General features: G+C 30.0%; 1 protein-coding gene across 1 annotated transcript in view; it reads left to right on the top strand.

Annotated features, from left to right (window-relative positions):
• Window positions 1–10272: 10272 nt before the first annotated feature.
• The window catches only part of LOC122504336 (E3 ubiquitin-protein ligase RNF181-like), a 250891-nt gene continuing 244522 nt past the window's right edge, over window positions 10273–16641 (top strand). The window contains exon 1 of the mRNA XM_043615408.1: window positions 10273–10512. Within this exon, the coding sequence (XP_043471343.1) occupies window positions 10373–10512 (140 nt within the window). The 5' untranslated portion in view covers window positions 10273–10372. The remainder of the gene's footprint in view (window positions 10513–16641) is intronic.

A 16641-nucleotide genomic window follows, 5' to 3' on the forward strand; every position in this document is an offset into this window, starting at 1 on the left:
ACTATTTTTAAAGAAAAATAGCAGAGCGACAGGCGCCTGAGTAATTTTGTTGATAAGACTGATTATATTGTGTACTAGTGTTCGAAGAAATATGTGATGTAACAACATTTATGTATAAGTAGGTAAGTGTAGATATATACATATATATTCAATCGGTTTGAGTACACTGCTCTTTTCGCTTCGACACTTGCTCGACCCATTTTTCCTTCAAGGGAGTTCCACTCTTGCTTGTTCCTATATATTATATATGTATACACGTATACAGTTCCGTCATGTATCGAGGGCTAAATTTCAAACCAAGCAAAACTAATTCTTCAATTAAAGCACTTCCTCTAATAGGGCCATACCATATAATAATTTTTGTCTCTATGTTATTTCCATCGACATCTTTGAGAGGATTTTCTGAATTCAATTTTCTATTTTGGTCTCATCACGTTTTAACATAATGTAACGAAACTAATTAATGGAATAATTTCTTAAAAGAATCCTCAAATTTATTAATTTATTATCATTAAGTTTATTATTTATATACCTACTTCTAATCAAAGTGATCTTATTGTTTTTTTTGTTTCTTTGGAAAATATTCAGTTTGCTTATATAATTGATTTCATTCATTAATCGAGCACAATTTATTGTTTATTTTTTATATTCGTCACGCAATATTCTGCCATTATAAGAAAGATGAGTGCTTATAAGAAAATATTCTCGTTATATTTATTGATTCATAAAATTATGGTTCTCTCCGCACTTGGAAAAATTGATTTTTATACAAAAAAGGAGGTCCAAAATTCGAAAATTATTATGTAGAAGAATTGAAATTGATCTCGGGATTTCTTTATTAACCGTAGGAATTTTTTTTATTGACATTTTCAAAATTATCCGCAAAATTTTATAATTTATTATTTTTAAAAAATTTTTTTTCCGAATCATTTGTCATATATATAATAATGAAAATTATTAATTATTAAATTATTAAATAAAACTTGAATGACAATAAAAGATTAAATATTCGAGTTATAATAATATTTTGTGACTATTATGAGTTTCAAAGTGTCACTTATTTATTTTTGCGATCTTGAAAATAAATGTAAGTTTGAATTTTAATCCAACAAAAATAAACTCATCCTTGCACTAAAGAGAGTTCTTATTTTTTTTTTTTTTGCACGTGGGGAGATTAACACGCAAACGTTATATCTCTGTCTATAAAAAGTTAAATATAAATATGAGATTTGAAAACTATTTTTGCCTTTTAATTTTGTGTGCTTGTATTGGGAGTCGTCCATATACCACGTGGACAGTTTTTCAAAGATTTTTGACCCCCCCTCCCCCCTTGTGGACACAAAAATACATGGGATCGTGGACATTTTCAAACTTTTTTACCCCCCCCCCCCCTCCCCCCAAAAGTTTCCACGTGATATATGGACGACCCCTTGTGAATTCGCGTTTTTTAAAATTATTGCAATACTTTTTTTTCATCTCGTTAACTCGTTTGTTAAAACCAATTTCAGAAAACATTGTAGTTGGTTTTTTTTATTTTTCGAGATACTTTTTCTATACAAAAATCAGTTTATTTTAATTATTATTTATTACTATTTATTTATTATAAATAAGTAAATTATTTACATTAGATAATTAGTATTATGTTTTATCACTTATTAAATTAATTACCTATTATACATTATATTACTTAGGTATTAGTAACTCAATAAAAAAAATTTTAATTTAAGACCAGTTTTAAATTCAGCACTGCCTGCTTCAATGTACAATCCTCCAAAATCCATTGCGTAAATTCAGCATTGACTGATGCCATAAAATAAGACTATTTTCTGTGAATAATAATAATAATTATTATTATTTTTACTATTATTATTATTGGTATATTATTATCATTATTTTAATTTGATTTTTGTCAGCAAAATTGTATGATAAATTAAAAAATGCCCTTATTAATGAAAAGTTTGCAATGTAAATTTGCAAACGATAATAAAAATTTATTAAAATTTTGCACATGGCTTTCGAAAAATATTAACCTTGACACAAAATATTTTCCTATGTGGCACAAGTTTGCTGCAAACTCGTAAAATATTGTGCTATCTGCTATGTTTTCCTTATTTTATAGTCTTCAATATTTCTTACAATATTCTCTGAATTCAATTTTGTTAAATTCAAATTTTTCTATAAAAGAACGTAAATTAAATTTTATACTAGTTTTAGAATATACCATTTTAAATTTGTAAAATTGTATGTATTAGAACTAGAGAAAAATGAGTGTAAAAACATCAATAAATTAATATTATATAACTCTCTATAAATCGTAGTTATACTATTAACAATAAATAGTGATATTCTCTAAATATGAATTATAAAAAAAAATGTTTACTAATTTGAATTAGTGACTGACTTTTTGCTTTTGAATTAGTAAATCTCACTAATAAATTAGTAGAAATTACTATTTATAACATTTTTAATAATTCAAATTTAGAGAGTATTTCAATACCAGTCGGGTAGCAGTGAGTGGCCCAGAGGCGCTCACTGCTCACTGACTGGCAGTTGCGCGTTTCTCCGAGCGTCGGGCGAGTTATTGGATCCAAGGCCTCAATTTTATTTTTGAATGAATTTTAATACCCAATGGGAAGTAAACGATTGGTTCATTAATGGGCCATGCTTGGCGAACTCCGTTCCATTAATGGAACATTAATGGCAACCATCATTGGACCACAATTGGTTTTAGCTTGGGATGATCACGCTACTGCCAATAACCGGTAGCCAAGCATCGGGCCAATATTAGTTGTCAAGGAATTGCCAAGGAATCAAAATCGATTTTCAAAAGCTTGATTTTTTATTGGCAGCCAACAAAAAACCAAGGGTTTGAAAATTGATTTTTTTAATTATTAATTAAAATTTATTTTTAAAAAAATATTTTTCAAAAATATGTATATTTTATAAAAATATTTTTTTTTAATTAATAGAACATATTAATTTAATTTGTCACCTCTTGTAAAACAAAGGTGAAAGACTGATAAATTCCCTCACTTTATATCTCACAGTGGAGGGATGACTGTGAATGTCTATGCGAGAGAGGAGCAGGTACTTATATAGAGCCAGTGAAACAGGTCACAAGCGAGAAGAAATCACTAGCATGCACTCTGGCGGCGCTTGTCGGAACTGTTTTCTGGCGCGCATGCATATCCTGACATTATCGACACAGCGCTTGGCAACCAACGTTGCGCCACTTCCGACAAGCGCCGCCAGAGTGCATGCTAGTGATTTCTTCTCGCTTGTGACCTGTTTCACTGGCTCTATATAAGTACCTTTTTGTTCTGACAGTTGGCTGAGCCAGAAGTCATTTAAGAAGAAGAAGAAGAAGAATATAAGTACCTGCTCCTCTCTCGCAAAAACATTCACAGTCATCCCTCCACTGTGAGATATAAAGTGAGGGAATTTATCAGTCTTTCACCTTTGTTTTACCAGAGGTGACAAATTAAATTAATATGTTCTATTAATTAAAAAAAAATATTTTTAAAAAATATGCATATTTTTGAAAAATATTTTTTTAAAAATAAATTTTATTTAATAATTAAAAAAATCAATTTTCAAACCCATGATTTTTTGTTGGCTGCCAATAAAAAATCAAGCTTTTGAAAATCGATTTTTTTTTCTTGGCAATTCCTTGGCAACTAATATTGGCCCGATGCTTTGCTACCGATTATTGGCAGTAGCGTGATCATCCCAAGTTTAAACCAATGGTGGTCCAATGATGGTTGCCAATTGTTTTGCCAAGAAAAAACCATTGGGTACCAAGCATGGCCCATTATTGAACCAATCGTTAACATTGGCAACTTCCCGTTGGGTAAAAATTTTAAAGAACTTAGATTTTTGAAAAATTTTATTAATTCAAATTCTTCTGAAATTAGTTAAAATTTGTAATATATATATATAGGGGAGACTGGGGCGAAAAGTTAAATTTAGCATAAATGATTTTTTTTGGCAATATAAGCCGCTTAGATGCAAATATTTGTATATCAATATTGTAGGGCAACTTGTCCTCTACAACTATCAATAAAAAAGTTCCTGATATTTTCGCAAAAAATACATGTTTTGTCCTTTTTTGAAAATTTTGTTTTTTTTTTTAAAAAGATAATTTAATTTAATTAATATTATATTAATATTATATTATATTTATTTAATTAATTTTAATTTTTTTTATTTCGCCCCAGCATGGGGCGAAAAGTTAAATTCTATTTTTAGCCTACTAAAACTATTTTCTGATAGGTGATAAGTAGTAGATAAGTTAAAGTATACGTAAACAAGTAATTTAGTAAATAAAAGATCTTTGTTTATTTGACAAAAGCTTTAGAATAGTTGTAAAGTTAAAAAATTGAAATTTCAAAAAAAAAAAAATTTTTTTGGTTTATTTCACGTTAACCGGCCTATTTTTTGACAGAGTACTTGCCAAATGCCAAATAAATAATGTTTAAACAAATAAACCCAAAAAAAACGAAAAATAAAAAAAAAATTTTTAATAACATGTAAAAATACATTTAACTTTTCGCCCCACCCATTATTTAACTTTTCGCCCCAGGGTGCGTTTTTGGCTTTAACAACAAATATAAAAAATCTGACTAAAGATATTTAGCAAATACCTTTAGGTATCTCTTCAGGGGACCCAAATAAGGATCTAAAAAAATCGCGATGAGAATAAATTCAAAATATATACCTACTTAAAAGCTGATATTTTCTTTTTCGAAAAAATTTTCAAAAGTAGGTTGAAAAAAAACTTTCAATATCGACACCACAAAAATAAACAGAATTGCACACAACTCCGGACATTTATTTAGGGTGATAACACCCTTCCATAATTAAAATTGCTAACTATTTTCTAAAAAATTTTCTAACTATTTTCGTTCGAAAGATAATGAATTTTAACGGTTTTGGCAGTTTAACTTTTCGCCCCAGTCTCCCCTATATTTAATTAATTCTTAAAAATAATATGGATTTATAGAAGAATTTTAGTTAAAGACACTAAAAATAATTATGTTCAAAAATTTAAAAAAATTCTCGTCAAAAATTCAATTATCTTTGTAAATAATAAAATCTCCGAAATTTAATTATTTTCAAAAAGTTTAGTAAAATTCTTGGCAAAATTTGAATTATTTTCAAAAATTTTACTCAATTCAATGATTTTCAATATCTACTATTACAATAAAATTTTTCAAAAGAATTCCATTTTAAAAAAAAAAATTTAATAAAATTCTACGTAGAGGAAAGGCTTGCAGGTTGTCTCACTTGCGTTATTTTTTATTGTAGAAGTGCCATAATTAAAAATGCGACTGATATTGATGGAAAATGATTAGTTATTACTTTTTATGCTCTTTTGGAGCAAAAAGAATCAATAAAAATGTTCTTGTTAAACAAATTCTAAAATTGACTTGTTGAAAAATTGAAAAATTAAAATTGTGGCTTTTTCATGTGCTAACAAATGAAATATTTTTATAGATAACTTAAGTTAAAATTTTTTTCTGAGTTGCTTTTTTAATCAATTTTGATAATCCAAAAGGAATTTTTAAAATATCATGAATTAATATTTTTTTTCATCGACTTAAAAATAGAGTTCAAAATTGCAGGTTGACTCACTTCCCAGGCGGAAAAGTCGGACGAATATCGGATCGTCCAACCGTCTAGCGCCCGCGCCGGTTGAATTGGAGAGTCAATGCCAGTGCAGGCAGTCTGTACCGATTCGGATGAGAATTTCTGCTGGCGCGGTACAAAGTCGGATCCGACTTTCGGTACAGTCTTTCTACTGTCGGCAGTACAGGCGCGGTACAAGATTTGATCCGACCGCCGGATCAAAATTTATACCACCTCGCAACCGGCGTTGTACTGGCATTCGTCCGTCTAACGACCCGAGCGGTACAGGCATTCTACCGACTGAGAACTATATAATTTATCTTATTATTAATATATTAATTAATTTAATTTACTTACTTATTTATTGATTTATTATAAATAAATTATAGGTAATATTAAATAAATTTGATTGGATTTATTTAATATTACTTATTTGTTTATTTATTGATAATAAATCAATAAATAAGTGAATTAAAAATTATTAATTAATTAATTTATTAATAAGAATATGCTTAGAATATAGTAATTGTTACTAGTTTTCAAATTATAGTTTTATTTTTATATTGGATAATTTTTTTTATAAATGCGCTTTTAAAAATCTTACTACAAATATCTTTTAAAATCTGACAAGTTTTGCTATTTTTTATAATAAAAATTAATAATAATAAATTTAATCCATCATGCTTTAAACATTTTTTGTATTAATAATTTTTAAAGAGTCGAAAGTACATTCGCACTGTCATTCTATTGCAAAATGCGTCCGGCTCGGTGCAGGTTTCAGCCCGCCAAACACCCGGCGTTGTACTGGCATTCGTCCGTCTAGCAACCAGCGCGGGCCAAATTATATTCTTTATTAAAAATTCAAATAAAAGAAATGTTTAATTAACTATGCAAGGTGAATGTTAATTAATATTTAATATTTCTTTCAAATTAATTACATTCATCTTTTTCTCTTTTTTAAAAACATTTATAAAGTATAAATGAAACGCACTAAGTTACAAATGTTTATTTTAGTTAATTTTGTATTGATTTCGAATAGTTATAAAGGGAAGTGTTCAACTAATTATTCATAAATAATAAAATAAAGATAAATATTAAAAACATTGAAGATTAAATAAAAATATAATAAAACTTTAAATTTATTTGCATAATATAAATAAAATGCTAAAATATTGAAAAATATTTGAGTAAAAATTATTATTCACTTTATATATAAGTTTTTGTTTAGCGGTATTGTATATTGGCGTTGTTATGCTCACATCCGCAAGCGAGCGAATAGCGTAGTGGTTAGCGTATTAGACTTCGGTGCGTAGATTAGGATAGGCTTGGGCTTCGTATCCCACTGCGAGCGTTTAGAATTTTAATGTGTTAAAGAAATGTAAAATGTGTAAAAAATGCTTCAAACGATCTATAAATAAATGTTAATTAACATGCGCCATGCATAGTTAATTAAATATTTTTTTTAATTTTATTTTTCAATAGAGAATATAATTTGGCCCGCGTCGCTTGCTAGGCGGACGAATGCCAGTAGAATGTCAGTACACGGAGAGAAATCTGTTGCTATTATTGCTTGCAGAATCTTTACAAACTTTATTAGTCACTGCTGAATAGAATTTTAGCTTGAGGTTATAATAGTTTATATACGAAATCATCTATTTAATGTAATGGAGAGTTCGATGCAATAAAAACAAAAAGCAGCTGCTAATTTTGCACGAAATCTTTATTATAAATATAAAGAGAACGTGCTATAAAAGTATTAGATTCTTCTTATAAGAATCGCTCGAACTCCGACTGATTTTCAGGCGGACTTTATACAACACAATCTTACTTGCGTGTACGCACATATAACTCACACACACACATATATTTCTCTGGATGGTTTAAAGTAGAGTCTACATTGGATGAACGCGAACGTTGCCGTGCTGACGTCATACGTTCGCGTACCATGGAATGTATGAACGGAACGCGTACAACTCGGTGACGTTTGCAATAACATAACCTAACAATTTTCACATGTTGCTTATACATTCAAAAACGAATAAAAATGCAATAATTTTTAACTAATATACTTACTATTAAATAAATATTATCTTTTTATAACAGCAACAAGTATTAAATACTACATATAATATATAATGTTTTACCAGACGACAAAACTGCCCAGAGAAATATATGTGTGTGTGAGTTATATGTGCGTATACACAGGTAAGATTGTGTTGTATAAAGTCCGCCTGAAAATCAGTCGGAGTTCGAGCGATTCTTATAAGAAGAATCTAATACTTTTATAACACGTTCTCTTTGTATTTATAATAAAGATTTCGTGCAAAATTAGCTACTGTCTCTTATGCTTATTGCATTGAAAGTATTTTTACAATAAGTATATGAATCCATGCTAAAAATATAAGAGAAACGTTAAGCAATTTAAGTAATGTTCTCTTTCGAGTAATATTAGCAGCAGATTTCTCTCCGTGTAGAAAGTCATGTTTCGGAACAAAATTTGGCCCGTCCTGGTTGCCAGACGGACGAATGCCGGGACAACGCCGGTTGTTAGGCGGCAACAAATCTGTACCGAGCCAGGCGCAGCCACTATAACACATTGTCAGGTTCCAGTACAATGTCTGCACCGCTCCGGTCGTCAGGCGGATCCATGCCCGCCAGTACAGTCTTACCGACGTCTGTACAGGCGCGTTACCCTGCCAGTGGGAAATTTTCGCCTGGGTTTACGGCTTACAGGTTGTCCCGTCTCTTTTTACCGCTTATTTACACTAAAATGACAATGTTATGATTGTTTAATGTTTGGAATGGTTATCAAGCCAAAAATGAAGTGTATTTATTACATTTCCGTTTTTCGTTTGATTTTCAATTGAAAAAAAATTTATTTCAGCACTTATTCTAGAGTAATTTCCAATAGAATAGATTGTTAAATTGTTTACAATAACTTCGAAACATTACATTTTGTTTTAAGGGGTTAAACCACTCTATAGAGCGTCAAAAAGAGGTTCTAATTTCAACATTTTTTTTAAAGAAAAGTTTAAAAGTAATACAAAATATGTTTACATATCTCTATCAGGTACACTTTAAAGAGAAAAAAATATACTTTATAAATTTTTTTTGTTTAAAAACAGCAGATGTACATGTACGTGATGGAAAACCTTTGTAAAAAGAATTCATTCGCGGCCGGAAAGGTTTTTGGTACAATTTTCATTCTAGAACAGAAAACAAATTTTTTTCTATTTTTACATCTCAAAAGCTAGAGAAAGACGTAGGGGATTTTTTTAAAATCGATTTTGGCAAAAATGGTGAACATTTTATGGAAAAACTGAGTTTTTGACTGAAAAAATAGGCACTAAATTGTTTATAACTAAAAAAATATGCAACATAAAAAAAATCCCCTACGTCTTTCTCTAGCTTTTGAGATGTAAAAATAGAAAAAAATTTGTTTTCTGTTCTAGGATGAAAATTGTACCAAAAACCTTTCCGGCCGCGAAGGAATTCATTTTACAAAGGGTTTCCATCACGTACATGTACATGTGCAGTTTTTAAACAAAAAAAAATTTATAAAGTATATTTTTTTCTCTTTAAAGTGTACCTGACAGAGATATGTAAACATATTTCTCATTACTTTTAAACTTTTCTTTAAAAAAAATGGTGAAATTAGAACCTCTTTTTGACGCTCTAGAGTGGTTTAACCCCTTAATATGCAGTGTGGGGCAGAATGGGGTACCTAAGTGTGGAGCATGCCGGAAGCTACGACTTTTCATTAAAACTATTTAAAAACATTATATTTTGCATATTTAAAGGTTTCCTGCAGAAGAATCGATATTTTTGTTTCGAGACATTTAATGAATTTTAAAAAAATATTCAATGTTTTGTATAGTTATTTGATGCCACCCCATTTTGCCCCACGGGTGGGGCAAAATGGGATTTTAGCACTTTCTCAGAAAATACGATAATTTCTTTCAAAAAATTTTTTTTCGCTATTATCATAATTTCTTCAAAGCTAAGTGTACCATGAAGAATTTTGAAATTTAGCTGAATCGGTTTTATTCGTTTGGTTCTCTGTAAACAGCCACTTTCAAAAAGGTACCCCATTTTGCCCAACTTTCCCCTAAATAGATTTCCTATTTTCATTCTAGGTTCTATTTTAAGATTCTATTTTAAATATGTCACATTGTATTATTTTTATTAAAATTAATTATCTTTTAAGTAATAAAATGCTAAAAGAGTTTTTGTTTTGTTTTTCTCTTTGCAGATTTTGATTTGATAATTTTGACGCATTTTGACGCGTCGTAAATGCCCTTGTTTTGACTATACGGGGGAAAAATGAGATATGAATGCAGAATAGTATATGAAGCAACAAGAGTTGCTATTTTTTATTCCTAATGCACAAAAGTGTCGATTTCAGATAACAGACGACAGGGAGTAAAAGTCATTCACTTGTTCGACTTGTATGAAAATGGCGGCCGTTTTCTCCCATGGGCATGAAAACGCATGAAAAATGCATGGGAACAGCTGATTTTCTTGCCCATGGAAGAACACGGCCGCCATTTTCATACAAGTCGAACAAGTGAATGACTTTTACTCCCTGTCGTCTGTTATCTGAAATCGACACTTTTGTGCATGTGGGATAAAAAATAAATACAGTAAAATGCATTAGTGAATTATTTTGATCTCTTGGAAATTACACAATGTTTTTTGACGCGACACAACTTCAAACGGATTTGAAGTAGATAGGAGAGGGTCGATGCCGTATTATTACGGTATCACATTTCATGGTGCTATTTATTCACGATTATGCGATTCACTGACTTTTCGATCACACATATACACATTGATTTCCGAGGTCATCATCAGGATCAGCGACTTTATCATCCAGAAAACCAGGTAAAATATTTATGTTTCGCAGTATTTTCTATTTTTTTCATATTCTTACGGATTAGTAATTAATTCGCTTTGAATTCCGAGAAACACATTTAATTTTCTCGTGTGTGAATGAAATGATATTTGATTATACACTTGGTTTTCCATACGGCTTTATATTTTCCTTTTACCACTGCATACATACATATAAATATGTATACTGTCGTTTACATATACAAAATGTTTGCTCTTTTAAATATAGTAAATACAGTAAAAGTATTTTTTTTATTATCAATATTTTTAAACAAAATTTAAAAGTAGTATACAGAATATGAAAATTGGATTAAATTTTAAATTACGAAAAGCGGAAATCGTATAAAAATTGGAAATTAGAATATTTTATTTATTTTCGTATAGAACAAGGGAAAAAATACCTAGGTAAATAAATCTTTATTTTTTATTTATATTGCATATATTTTCATTAGTGTATTTTTGAAATGTAAGAAAATAAAATGCACCCAGTGAAAAATTTTTTTTGAACCGAATATAATTAAAATAAATGTATATTTGTCTCAAAGCCGACTATAGTATATTACGATACTAGGCCAGAAAGTTGGATTTCCTGGCCGGCGTGATATATAAGGCCGAGGCTTTATATATCACGCTCGCTAGGTTATCCAAATTTCTGGCCGTGTGTCGTATACAATTTTTCTGTATCCCCAGCCGAAAGTACGTTAAATAATTATTGTTTGAATAATAAAATAGCTGAATAAGTTGCCCGCCCGACTTTTGCAAAGTCGAGGCGAAACCGAGACTTAGCTGGTCGGGGCGGGCATGAAAAAAAATTATAAGTAAAAAATAATTGGAAGTAAAATTTAAAAAATAGTAAACAAGAAATTTTCTTTTACAAATAAATATTTAATAATTAAAAAATAATAAAAGAAAATAAGAAATTTCATGCATTATTTTGATGACTGTCAGTTGTTTTCAAAACGTGAGCTCTGTAAGTAACGTGTTTGTGTGGTTGCTATGCTAACATGTACGTGTGTTGAAATTCTTGTAACCAATCAGAGCGCTCGTTAGGTCTGTCGAGCCGGCCACAAAAGTCGCTATTCCCGGAGCCAAATCAGACCGGGAAGACAGTACTTTCGGCAAAGGGATACAGAAAAATTATTTTTTTTCTGAATAAAAAATTATTCGACACAAATAAAATGTCTATTCGACATAAAGAAAATTTTTATTTGTTCCAAATAAAATTTATTCGAAACAAATAAAAAGTTTAGTACGTATAGGCTCTGAGTCAAATATATATCTTTTTTCTGGGTGTTCTATCAAAGATTTATTACATAATTTTAAAATACTAATAATGTGATGTATAAAAATGTAATTCATAGAAATAATATAATATATTCAAATGAAGTGTTGAATGCTTGGGAATATTTTATATTGATAATTTTCTGGGCTAACAGGGAATTCTATTTTTGTACCAAAAATAGAATTCAGGATCCCATATACCTGTAGGAGAACGCCATTCCACCTTGATCCGCATCCTCCGCATCATTGGTGTTGCGTAATAGTCTTTCAGATAAATCACCGCACTCTCTCACTGACATATATGTAAATACACCTTATTTCTGAAACAAAATAATTTTAATGGACTAAAAATTTTATTTCTATGTTTAATATGTACTATTTTTCTGTATTGTTTATTCATTTCCTCTTACACTTTTTTCTGAATATTCCAGAAGTGAAATATTTTTTTTATAATAATATTTATTAAAACTTTAGCCTAATGGTCCAGAAGATGACTACACGGAAAAAAATAGTCGCAGAAATTTTCAGCGACTAATCGAAGACTCTCGGATATGAACGAATCTTTTATAGACTTTTAGAAATGTTCTACGATTTTAGCAGAAATTCTCCAAAAAAAGTCGAGGACTTTCTAGAAACCTAGTAGCGGAAAACAGTCTCGCAATTATTCTAACACTTCATAGAAGGTTTCGTCGACGAGTCGCGGAAAATGGTGCGCACAAAAGTTGCGCGCGTTAAAACCAATAAACACTGTTTTTTTAACATTTTTTTTTTAACAATTTATGACAATTGATTGTCAAGATTATTATTATTTTTATTATTCAATGTGTCGATATTAATATATACATTAAAAAATTCTAAATAATTTCCGCGACTGTCAATTAAAAATTAGAACGCTGTAGAGTAAATTCAGGTTTGTAATTTTCCGCGACTGTGGCGGAATCGGTTACATGCGCGTGGAGTCTTCATTTTCTTCGACAGTCGCGGAAAGTTTCTTCAAATGTAGTCTATTTCTTCAAAAACTGTGAATATGATTTTTAAAACACTTTCCACTAAATCCGAGAGTCTTCAACAAAGTCGAGGAAAATTTCCGCGACTTATTTTTTCCGTGTATTTTTTAAATAATAGTATATCTATTTAGTAACTGGCAAATGTTACGCGCGCTATATTCCATTTATTATTGTTATGCAAATTAAAAAAATGTTCTCGAAACTCGAATATAAATTCGAAATTTAAACAAATTCACTTATTATAAATTATATATTGTTAATAATGTTTTAACATATATTAGATGTATTTAAAATAATTGTTAATTAAAACTTTGATTAAATATTAATTTACAGAATCACTTCAGAAGTTATAAATATTGATAATATATTCAGATATATTAAGTTTATAAAATTTTAAATTTATAGCACCATTTTTAATAAATAGGGTCAGACCAGCTCAACACACACTGCGCCTGAACCAAAAAAAAGTTTGACAAAAATAGATCTAAAATCTGGTTGTTGGAAATGTTTCTGCATCATATATGATATCATATATGATATATCATCATATATGAGGAGTTGTATCGAAGAACTCGCTCGACGCTCGAACAAAAGGGATAATACCAGTCAGGCAGCAGTGAGGGCCTGTGGGTCGTTCACTGCTACCTGGCTGGTATTATCCCTTTTGTTCGAGCGTCGAGCGAGTTCTTCGATACAACTCCTCATATGATATATCAAAAGTAATAATCCGTTGAGATCAAAATCCTAGCTGATCCTTTTTTCGAGATATCAATATATTTACATGCAAATTTTTGCAAAACGTTGAAATTAAAACTTTGTAACTTCATGCGTATAGGCAAACTAATCACGCAAAAAGTATTTTAAATATTTTTGTATGTAAATATATGTAATTACATTTAAAATAAGACCTCAATGAAGAAAATTGATTTGCAGGATCTCACATAAGAATTACTATGGCTTTATAGTGTCGGTAGTCGGACACTTTCGTGTTTTTTATTAAATAAATTTTAATGCATTCTGATAATTACTTTAAAGAATATACTGGTCAAATGTGTGAAGTTTATATTTTATGAAAAAAGGTAGTGTTATTGTACATTATATTTAAACAAAAGATTTTTTATCTTTTATTTTAAAAATCATAGTGTCCGACTATAGATACAACCATTATCGAGTAGCGTAATGAGTAGCACAAAGTTTTGTTGATAATTAATCATAAATATTAAAACTTATAAGATTTAAGTATTATATTATTAACCCTTAAACCGCACACTGCCGAATCCATCCTTAAACCGCACACTGGGTGTGCGACACCCGGGGACTTTTAAGTGTGTTCTCCAGGCTGGAATAGGATATTATCTTTTGGAAAAATTATCTTATATAGCTCAGTACATCTATTTTAAAGGAAAATAAGTTTCATAATGATTTATTTAATTTAAATAATTAAAAAAGAGTTTTCTAAAACTACTGAAATTACCTTAAACCAAAAACTGGGTGTCAAACAAGCAGAAATTTTTCGCCGACAACTTCATAAAGTTATCAAATACACAAAGACACTTTGGAGACTAATGTCCCTCACGGAACAAAAAGTTAAGTACAAAATGTATCGTCCAATAACGACACATGTTCAATTTTTACGAATTTAACCGAAATATTAGAGTAAGAAGCTAGAATATGGGTGTCGCACACCCAGGGTGCGGTTTAAGGGTTAACTTCTAATAAGCTTTAATTCAATTTTCCAGCAGTAAGCAATTAAAAAATTATTTTCTACTACTGAAGCTTTCGTGATTTTTCATTAAAATGCTTTAACTATATTTTATTAAATACTCAAGTATTTGTAACAAATTAATATGATTTTTAATCGTGAAAAACTCCTTTAATTGATGTGCTCAAACAAGCAGTAACTATTTGTTATTTAAAGAAAAAATGCATAATATAAGAACTAGAGGTGTGCAAAATTCGAATCGAGAGAAAATTCGATTCGAACTTGCCAATTCGAAATTCGAAGGTTCGAATTGCACAACTCGACTCGGTCTACTTTCGATTCGAATCGGCCAATTCGAAGTTTCGAATTTCTAATTGCTCAACTCGACTCGATTTTCGAATAAAGTCGGCCAATTCGAAAATCGATGTTAGACTTTCGAATTTCTATGTAATGTGCTATGATGTGTTGCAGTATGTTGTGTTTCGAATTGGCCGAAATTTATTCGAAAATCGAATCGAGTCGAGCAATTCGAAAGTCGAAACTTCGAATTGGCCGATTCGAATCGAAAGTAGACCGAATTATCTCCGATTCAAATTTTCTGTTGTCGAGTCGATTAATGTTCGGTTTGACTCGATTAAATTAAATGCACACCTCTAATAACAACGTATCCTTAAGTGTCCAACTAGGGGAATGTGGGGCAAAGTTTTGTTTAAAAATGTTTTTAATGTGAAAAATAAATTTAAAGCCATGAAAAAATGTGAGACTAACTCTGCTGAGGCTCGAAACCCAGGACCAATCAATTGCCGGTTGATTGCTCTTCCACTGAGCTACAGAGGTCCACCTCCAACAAATTTTCATAGCTTTAACGACTCAATAGTTTTTAATGTTTTTTTTTAATTTTTTAATACTTTCATTAATTTTTTTATTTTTTAAATATTTTTATATTTGTCGTAACAAACGACAAAGGACAAGTGACGAAACATAAAAGACGAACGACAAAAAAACAAAAGACAATCGAGAGAAAACAAAGAGAAAATGACAAACGTCAAAAAAACAGTACTTCTCTCCTATTTTTAATATTATTGTTGTTATAGTCGTAACATTAGATTCGCCATTTAAAAATTTTGTAAGAATGATTCCAGATTTGCATTTACACACCCCTCAAACTTCCAAGAAGCAGCATTCAGTCCTATATTGTCAATTTTTAATTTTTGACTATCATATTGTATCCATTATTTTAAAGTTAGAAAAACTGACTTTAGATTCGTAATTAGTGATCTAGAAAAAACCTAAGCGGTAATTTTCAAACAAATTTGATGGATTTTTTATTTCTTCGTTCAACATATTGAATCCTCCATTTTCAATTTTAATAAACTGACTTCAGATTCAGAATCAGCGACTTCAAAAACCTCCAAATGCCAACTTTTAAGCAAATTTGTTTCATTTTTAAATTTTGTCCGCCATATTGGATCCGCCATTTTGAATTTTGACAAACTGACTCCAGATTTGTAATCAGCGATCCCAAAACCCCCGAAAGACTACTTTCAAGTAAATTTGATTAATTTTCTACATTATCGTCCATAAATTTGTTTAATTTTTGTCCGCCATATTGGATCCGCCATTTTAAATCTTGAAAAACTGACTCCAAATTCGTAATCAGCGACCCCAAAAACCATCGAGGGACAACTTTCAAGTAAAATTAAATAATTTTTAGTTTTATAGTCCGCGATTTTGACTCCGCCATTTTGAATTTTCAAAATTTTGAAAATCTGATTCCAGATTCGTAATCAGCGAGCCCGAAAACCATAGGTACTATACCTATTGTAGATAATTTTTAATTGCCCTAATTATGGGACTGAAAGGGTTAAAAGAATTAGGTATTATAGAGAAAACTAGGATTGTGATTGACCAATTTTTAAATTCGCGCCTATATTTTTATGTCTAATGAAATTTAAGTCATGTGAATTTTATGTCAAATGACAATTGTGTACATTGACTTTTATGTCAAATGAGATTTATACCTAATTAAATTTGTGTCAAATGAAATTTAATTCAAATGAGTTTCATGTAAAATGATATTTATGTCAAATGAATTTTATGTCAAATAAAAATTATATTAAATGAATTTTA

This window comes from Leptopilina heterotoma, unplaced genomic scaffold (assembly GCF_015476425.1).
Source record: "Leptopilina heterotoma isolate Lh14 unplaced genomic scaffold, ASM1547642v1 Lhet_11, whole genome shotgun sequence".
NCBI classification, from domain to species: Eukaryota; Metazoa; Arthropoda; class Insecta; order Hymenoptera; family Figitidae; genus Leptopilina; species Leptopilina heterotoma.